Source organism: Anneissia japonica, unplaced genomic scaffold (genome assembly GCF_011630105.1).
Source record: "Anneissia japonica isolate Jap-2015-1 unplaced genomic scaffold, ASM1163010v1 scaffold288010_len917306_cov203, whole genome shotgun sequence".
NCBI lineage: Eukaryota > Metazoa > Echinodermata > Crinoidea > Comatulida > Comatulidae > Anneissia > Anneissia japonica.
Genome location: NW_022715767.1, coordinates 42,909 through 52,054, shown reverse-complemented (window position 1 = coordinate 52,054; position 9,146 = coordinate 42,909). Strand labels below are relative to the sequence as shown.

Below are 9,146 nucleotides of genomic sequence, written 5' to 3'. Positions count from 1 at the left end.
CTGATATGCGTTTATTATTAGTTTTTACTTTTTGTTTTGTCGGGGTCAAATTGAGACAAGCTTCGCTTCTATTTTTGATCCTAATTAATTAATTTTAATGTTGTCCACTTTATTTATCATTTGATGTATTAATTAATTAATTGAATAAATGTTAATTGAATTGAATTGAAATTTTGAAATGTTACTAGAGAGAACAAAAGTATAACCCTTTGACCATAAATCGCTGAACACCATAAAGACCCTACCTTATGCCAATACATATGTACCCAGGACAAGACTGTGCTATGTTATTTGTGACAGAAGTCTTTTATTCATTTTTTTAAAAGTTTTTTACCCTAATGACCCCTATGTGACCTTTGACCCCAAGCAGCGAACACCCCATGTATGAGAGGTGTCACCGATTATACTGACCAGGTTTGGTTGAAATCGGTACAACCGTTTGGCACTAGTAGCGTTTTGAAATGTTGCCAGAAAAAAGATAAAAATTACACCTTAATGACCTTTGACCCCTTATCCCTGAACACCCTATAGACTCTGCCTTATGCCAATGTATATGTGCAAAGGACAAGACTGTGCTACGTTATTTGTGAGACAAGTAGTCTTTTATAGGATTTCCCCTTAATGACCTTTGACCCCTTATCCCTGAACACCCTACAGACTCTGCCTTATGCCAATGTATATGTGCAAAGGACAAGACTGTGCTACGTTATTTGTGAGACAAGTAGTCTTTTATAGGATTTCCCCTTAATGACCTTTGACCCCTTATCCCTGAACACCCTATAGACTCTGCCTTATGCCAATGTATATGTGCAAAGGACAAGACTGTGCTACGTTATTTGTGAGACAAGTAGTCTTTTATAGGATTTTTGGTTTTTTTACCCTAGTGCCCCTTATGTGACCTTTGACCCCAAGTTGTGAACAACACATAAATGGGAGGTGGCACCGGTTCTACTGACCAAGTTTTAATTAAATCGGTCCAGTAGTTTGACACTACTAGCCTTTTAAAATGTTGCCAGAAAGACAGAAAGAAGGAAGAAACTGCTAAGAAACAGAACCCAGTCAGCAGCAGCTGCTGACTGGGTAAAGAAAGAAGAAACTGCTAACAGAACCCAGTCAGCTGCTGCTGACTGGGTAATAAGTTTTACTTTCTTTGGCTTTTCCTTGCAATTGGGGTCAATTATTTTGTGCAATTTTTATCTTGTCTGTTGTTTTGGTTATCATGTATGTATATTATGACTCTGTTTATAAATAAATTCAATCAATCACGCATATGTCAATTTCAATTTATTTCAATTTTATTTGATCTCAAAAAACACAGAAATACAAAACCGAAAAACATTTAGGATTGTAAAAAAAAATATGATTAATTAGATAAAACATTTAAATGCTATTTATAAAACTAGAAAAATAATAAAATAATGTTTTTTTCAATAGATTTTTATTTAAAAATAAACATCAAATCAAAGTATTTACAATTAAATTTAATGAAAAATAACTCTTGAATCTCATTGATTATTGATTATATTATACTGTATTTAACAATGTTCATTTCTATTGGATGAATTCCTGAAATGAAAACTTGAGCTGTAATCCTTGCTTTAATCAATGTCATGATGGTCCCTAGCTACAAATTAAAATGTGAAGTCTTCGCTACGCTCGTACATCTCAGATGGTCCCATTTTCATCTCTTTTTTAGGAGGACCTTCATCCTCACAAACCATGGACCTACAAATGAAAAAATTATTTCTTGATAATAGTCGGTATTTTATATGTCAAACACATCTAACACAGTATAGGCTGACACATCTGACTCACAATTGCATGCATTAAACTGAAAAAAATAAAAAAAGCTATTACTGATAATATATGAAAACAATAAATTAAGCTGCATTAATTCAAAATGCATAAGAATTAATGAATGATATGCAAGGATCCCAAGTCGGAATCCGGGAAGGCCTCCTGCAAGCTAGAATCTCCCAGAAAATAATCGATCTCCAGCAAATTCAAATATTTGCATTTTTTTACAAGTTTTATTATCATCTCTTTTTGAGGCGATATTATCAATGAATGCCAGTCAATTCAAGCGAATGCCAATTCGAGCAAATGCCAGTTCAAGCAGATGCATTTAGTGACAACTATAACAAGGGCGAATTTATCGTCGCCCTATTCTTGTATTTGTGAGTGAAATAGTACTTTTGTTTGTTTTAAATGCACTGTGCACTAAAGTTCTGAAATGTTTTTGGCACTTTTGATAATTATTCCATGTTTGAATTACAGTCTTGACAAATCCGACTACCAGATTCCAGATGGCTGCTAACAAGCAAGCCTATGCCTATATATTAAAACTACTGAATTGCGCACGTTCATTCTAAATTCGTGGTTTTTGTCCAGTTGGGGTTTTGTATTTAAAAAAGTAATTAATATTTGTAATTGAATTATGTTGTACTTGTATTTGTAGTCGCTAAAGTAAGATTTATATTTGTAAATGGGAGTAACTGTAATTGCAATTGTTCACCATAGAAATTTAAATTATACCTAGAGGTGTACAGTAATAATGACACAGCCCACGAATTCCACGTCGGCAATCGGCAATTGCCGACCATATTGCCGAGCCAGAATTTTTTGCCTACCTAGGCCTAGATTTCTTTGCTTCAAAAACTGCTTGGAAAGTCAAAAACGTTGACTGAAACAGGCTAAATTTCATGTACGTCGTCAAACCAAGGAAATTGGTGGTAGTACTGTACTGTACATGTGTGGAAAATCCCTGATAGATCATTCTGGGCATGCGCATGGACATGCATGGGCAGTTTTGAAGCAGCCTGTGATGATTCGATCATAGCTTTTACAAAAGTGATATTTAACATGCCAAAGATAACGATAAAACGAACGCTAAAACGAAATTTATTCGGCGATTTTCTTTTGTAAAAAACATGTTTTATACTACACTATTAAATTAATACGACCATTCTTTCACCAGCAATATATTGATTTAATAGAGAAATTAACAAAAGCACAATCTGTAGATGACGATGTAAGGTCGATCGTTCGGAAAAATTGTAGTTTATATTATATAGGCCTAGGTAGTAGAAAATTGCAGAGGCTGCTGACCTTGGAGAAACCTAATTTTTTCCAAATTTCATGGGCTGAATGACAGACATGAGAAAATGGGGAAAATAACAGCATATCATGATGTATAGATATATAAAAGTTAGTTTAGTGCAATAAAATAGATTCCAACAATTTTGAAATTTCAGCATGTTTTGCCCATTGATTTTGAAACACGATTTGCGACAAGTGACTGGTTTGGCTTCTTTTTGCCACATATAGAGTGTGGATGTAAAAGTTATGAACTATGAGCTGAGATACAGAGATGACCTTTAAGTGGATAAATAATAATAATAATAATACAGTATGCTTTATTTGTCCTTGAATGTAATACACTATTGAAATTTTGGGCTGGTCCCTGTGGACTCACGGCAGCCACAGTGCAGCACCACCCAACTTAAACTACAGCATACAACGGATACCAGATCGAACTTAACTCGCCTAACTCTCCTGAAAGGGTTATTCAAGGAGCTGAGCATTTATAAAAGACCCAAATTCAATACTCGGCTGCAGAGCCTGGACTCGAATCCGGGCCTTGGAGTGCGAAAAGCAGGAACCATACCAATTGACCAAATGGTCAGTAAAGTGAAATCATGAACAAAGAAGTTTAACAAGGAAGTCTGGCATAAAAAATTTAGGATTACCTTGGTAATTGTTTTGTTTCATCTGAGTCTTCTCTTTCAAACATCTTCCGAATAAATGAAAAAATTGTATTAAATACAAAAATAGAATACATAATTTTATCCATTCTGCCATTCACACACATGTAAACATACATGTTTGTGGGACAACACTTGAGTTTTTGTAGCAAGTGCGTACTCCAGGCCCTGTTCTAATTGGTCAGTTGTTACTGTAGGTTTGACACTCCGGAAACATTAATTGCAGAGACTTGATTTGCGCAACTATTAGGAAATGTGCATTATAACTGCCTGGACCAGGAGTACCAAAGCTGTTCAACCTTACTAGTTTGAAGAAGCTTTCACATACATAGTGCCTGTTTCTGCTCTGCAAATGCGTTTTAACACGCATTCATTATAGGGTTGGCGCAAAAAACGTGTTTTGTGGTACACTTTTTAGTTGGGACGCAATGAACCCAAATTGACCTCTTTGTTTTCTTCGACCTCTTGGAAATTTCAGGGCGAAGAAAAAATTAAACCAATAGGATGGCATGCTTTAGGCTTACCATAATTTGTTCATACTTTCGCAGTGTGCTGTTTACTTCTTTCACAGCATGCGCTGTAGCTCACTGGAAGTAAGGTCAACTTCAACTTCCATAGGTGAACTTCAACTTCCGTAGGTGATCGTCATTATAAGCTCCGCCCACCTACCAATGCTCGTGTAACCGTTTTATTATTAGTTACACTTTTCACTAGAAACATGTTCCGAAGGAATTTATCCGTTTTTAAAAAACATGTTTTTGGCGTTATTCAGCAGAAATATGCACTTCGACAACTCACCTTGCTTGTCAGCATATCAGCCATACACCTTTTTAGATTCCGCTGAAGAATTTCTAATTGCTGAATTACTAATTTCTGTGACTTTACTGCATCATTGCTTTGCTTAATTTCTTTCCTGGACATCTAAACATAAAAGAGTATAAGCAAGTTATTCCATGAGATTTTATCACATAAAAACAGCACAAAAATGGTTGCTGCAACATTTGAGATTAAACTTGATAAAAATAAAATTTGTTAAAAAAATGACTGGTGAATATTTAATAAAAATTAATTGAATCTGAGACCAAATTGGATGAAGCACTAAAAAATTGTTTGATTTGATGATTAATTATTTGTCTAAATTTATATTTTTAAAAATAGGTGCGGCCTACCAAATTATCAGTTAAGGATTTGGCAATAGGCAACGGCAGCAGAAGCGGGAGTGGGTGGGGGCGCATTGGCCCACTCACTTTTTCTACTGGGGGAGCCTGGCTCCCCCACTTTTGTTACTGTTCCCAGCACCAGTGACAAGCATTTTCCAAACATTTTACGAACGCTATAATTTCATTATTATTATATTTTTTTTCTGTGAAAGTAATCCCAGATAGCTTTACATGTTACTACAATATAGTTGAAAGCTATCTGTGAAAGTAATCTCCCCCCCACCCACCAACTGGTCCCCATCTAGGCCTATTTCGAATTCCTGGATCCGCCACTGGAAATTACAACAATTATGAAGTCATATTACAGTAGCTTGATGCCTTTAAAAATAAATAATAAAATTCACCAAAATTTGTCAATATTCCGTAGCTTATAGAGGGCTTGGCTTCCCACTGGCCCCAGCCTAGATCATCGCTTCGCTCGCATACTGGACTTTATGAAATGGCCCCCTCCCCACTTTCAAGAACATTTCGCCACCGTTGGCAATAGGAATTAGGAAACTATCATACACTAGAATGCATAGTTAAAATTGGTTAACATGTATTACGTTGGAAATGTTGTTATTGTTTGTGAATTGTCCAGGGAGTTGCACATACCACTAGTGATCATTGGTTTTATAGTATATGTGATTGTGTACTAAACAATGAAAATGAATGAAATTAATACAATATAAAATCAGATTTGAAATAAATAAAATTTACATACCAACTTAGCTTGAAGGTCCTGTGTTTTCTCCCTTTGCACCTGATATTTTTGTCTTTCTTTTTCTATCTGTAAATATAACATTTTAAATGTTGTATCAATAGAAAAGATGAAAACAAAATTGAAAAAATGTGCAGATACCTTGTACAGCCCAATACAATACGAAGTGTTCAGAAAGCTCATTAAACCAGACTTCCAAGAAGTGGCTTAGGAACCAGTGACGTATCTACAGGGAGCTTGGGCCCCCAAAACTTGCACCCCCAGGCTCATATCACCTTACAGTATTTTGCCAGCGACACATACACGCCAAGGCTCACGCATTTGTGGTCTGTCTCACACTCTCACGCTTAAGGACCAACATCTCAATGTAATATTGCCTATAATAAAAAATATCTCTCGCTAAATATCCATCATTACAGTGCTTAAAATAGGATTGGATTTGTCATGACACATTCGACCACAAATATATGGTGATGCACCACAATCTGGATGAGGGGGGTTGGCTTTCTATTTTAAGTAACATTCAGAACCAATCAAATTGTGGAGCTGCCTACAATAACACGGGCAGGGCAATACGTTGCACATGTTAGTTTTCTGGAATAAATCATGTCAGACAAAAGCTCACAGGATGAAGTGGGCTGTCTGGAGCTCTGCTGAAATATCTGAGGATGATTAGAATGGATGTGGTTTAGAACCATCTATCACATATAAAGACCGTTGATGGAAAAAAACAAGTTCCAGTGCTTATTCCGGGTTGCCAAACTCGTGCTAGTTATACCCCATTCAAATGCTGAAGAGGAGAGGATATTCTCCATGGTTCAGAAAAATAAAACGGATTTCAATCTAAAGTTGGCAACAGCCAATGAACCAGCACATTTGTTTGATCCCTCTTCAGTGATGTTAAAAAAGGCCAAATCGGCAACATGCAAAGAGCACGACTCAAAATAAAAATGTTAATTTTTTTCCTGTCTGTCTCATTCTTACAGTATTACTTAATTGAATTATGTAATGTTACAGTTTTTTTTATGGCATCTCTTGTATTCTTTAGTTGATATAAATTTTTATAATGATCAGTAAATATTCGAAAATCTGTTACTAGTTTTTGGATGAGATACATAAAACTAACTGCATCAACACTGTGAATATGTCGTTTTTTTACAAAACACTATCGGATAAGATCAAAGAACACACTGCGAGCCGCCACGCGCGCTTATGTCAGTATGACAGGTTCGTGGACAGCGGAAACATGCATTCTCAGGAAAAATAATGCAGATTCTTAACCTATTTTCAGTTGTAAAAATACTAGCCTAAAGAATGCATTCCCGAGCATCTAGGTCTAGGGAAAGATTTTTCTGGCCTGCAAATTAGTCAAACTTGGCATGTATGGCCAAAACCCCCTCAACTTATCAATCGGGTCCCCATACCTTTGCACCCCACTGTACAGGACACATGCTAAGAAAAAACTGGTCAAACAACTCTTAACAAAGTCACTCAATTGAAGCCAACTGTAGTTTCCATAAAATTGCTACATTGTCACTAAATGTTTTGTTGCACTACAAGATACATAGCTGTCACAAATACTGTATACAACAACATATATGTTCTTTTATGTGACTGTACGAATCCACTGAAATTAGGCAGGGATTATTATTTGGTGATCCGCTTCACGAGCGAATCACCTCTTGTTATTGTCAGGATCATCATCATCTTCATCTTCTTTTTTTTATTCTTCTTTCTTTCTTCCCCTTTCTGTTTGCACAATATCTCAAAAAATGCCACGAGTTACGCACAATCGCTGTCAGCGAACATTTGGCTTGGTCTGGAATAGTCATGGTAAGCTTTTCAACGCGCTCAGTCATGCGTGACGTCATCTACACGCAATTTTGCGTTTTTACATAATCAATCATATCAGCCTAACCAATTGCCATTTCGTAATCGTATTAAGTGAGCATTAACTTCGGGTTAATGTTGAATGTACTGTACCTTAATTTTACGCGTGCGCTTCATTACGCGCGCGTACGCATGCGTCAAACTTTTTAAAATGCTCAAAATCACTTTTGACTAAAATTAGAGCATGTTTCAGGCCATTTTGAGCATTTCGGAATTTTTTGAAATTTACCTCTACGCGCGTGCATTTTTATGCGCGCAGCACGTACGGAAGCTAGACATTATGTTTTTTCACATAGTTTGGTCATCTTATGGCCAATAGCAATGTCGCACGTGCGCATCAAATATAGGTATCTTGGCGCGGATTTGTGCCGATATACAGTGAAAATATGCTAAAATCAGGCCTATTTTCAATTAGTTATAGCTCCTTAGGATGAAAGGTGACCCCGAATTTTTATTACATATTCTGAAAGCACATAAGTTGTAAATATGATTTTATAGATCATAATGGCTGATCGGACATTGTTACGTCATCATATTGGCATCTGAATTCAAAGAAAGTGAATTATAGCTATGACGTCATTTTTTAAATTACGTATTTGAGCGTATCTCGCTTATCCTTGATCAATCGTGTTCCAACTTTGAGTATGTTATAGCTGAGGTAATTCTCTTTCATATATTTGACATCTTTTTAATTTTTGATGACGTCATCATGGTCAAAAAATTTGTTTTTTCTGACCCCCCACATCTTTCTTTCCTCAAAACGTTGATGAGCCCATATCATCTTAACCATTTCTGCATCATATTAAGTGAGCATAATCTTCAGGTCAAGGTTGAATGTCAGGTACCTTAATTTTCCGTTCGCACGACTTAACGTGCGCGTACGCGTGCGTCAACATTTATATGCATAAAACCATGAATATTTTTAATCAGTTATAGCTCCTTAGGATGAAAGGTGACCCCCAATTTTTATTACATATTCTGAAAGCACATGAGTTGTAGATACGATTTTATAGATCATATTGGCTGATCAGACATTGTGACGTCATCATATTGCAATTTGAATTAAGAAAAAACTGAATTTTTATTTATGACGTTATTACTTTTTATACTCATTTGAAAGTATCTCGCTTATCTTGATTGATTGTCTCCAACCTGTGAGTATGTTATAGCTAAATCAATTTCTCTTTCGGACGTGTCCCTTTATTTTTCATTTTGATCACGTCAGCATGGTCAAAAAGAATGAATTTTTAGAGCATTCTTATCTCTCATTCTTAAAAGATGTAAAAAATAGAACACAAGAGGGCGGCAGACTGTATTTCGACGCTATCAGACTTATATATACAGTATAGGGTATACGAAGGGAAAATTCCTTTGGCAATAATAACTAACAGACGGTTTTAAAAACATGACAATATTTAATTTCGTGTGCCATTACTGTACACGCACACATCGTGACGTGTGCGTATGTTAAAATTTAAAAAATTCTCAATATCACTATTCAGATAGTTTAAACGTTTCGGGTCATTTTCTGCATTCCAAAACTTTCCATATTTACGCGCCATACGTTCATTT

The 9,146-nt window shown here is 35.9% G+C and overlaps 1 protein-coding gene across 3 annotated transcripts in view; it reads right to left on the bottom strand.

Moving 5' to 3' along the window:
* Positions 1-1,413: 1,413 nt before the first annotated feature.
* LOC117109353 (myosin-9-like) overlaps positions 1,414-9,146 on the bottom strand; it is a 22,244-nt gene continuing 14,511 nt past the window's right edge. For all 3 annotated transcript variants that reach the window (XM_033251657.1, XM_033251658.1, XM_033251659.1), the window contains exons 15-18: positions 5,688-5,753; positions 4,563-4,685; positions 3,750-3,793; positions 1,414-1,725 (exon numbers count right to left, since the gene is read on the bottom strand). In XM_033251657.1, coding sequence (XP_033107548.1) covers positions 1,632-1,725; positions 3,750-3,793; positions 4,563-4,685; positions 5,688-5,753 — 327 coding nt within the window. In that variant the 3' untranslated portion in view covers positions 1,414-1,631. The remainder of the gene's footprint in view (positions 1,726-3,749; positions 3,794-4,562; positions 4,686-5,687; positions 5,754-9,146) is intronic.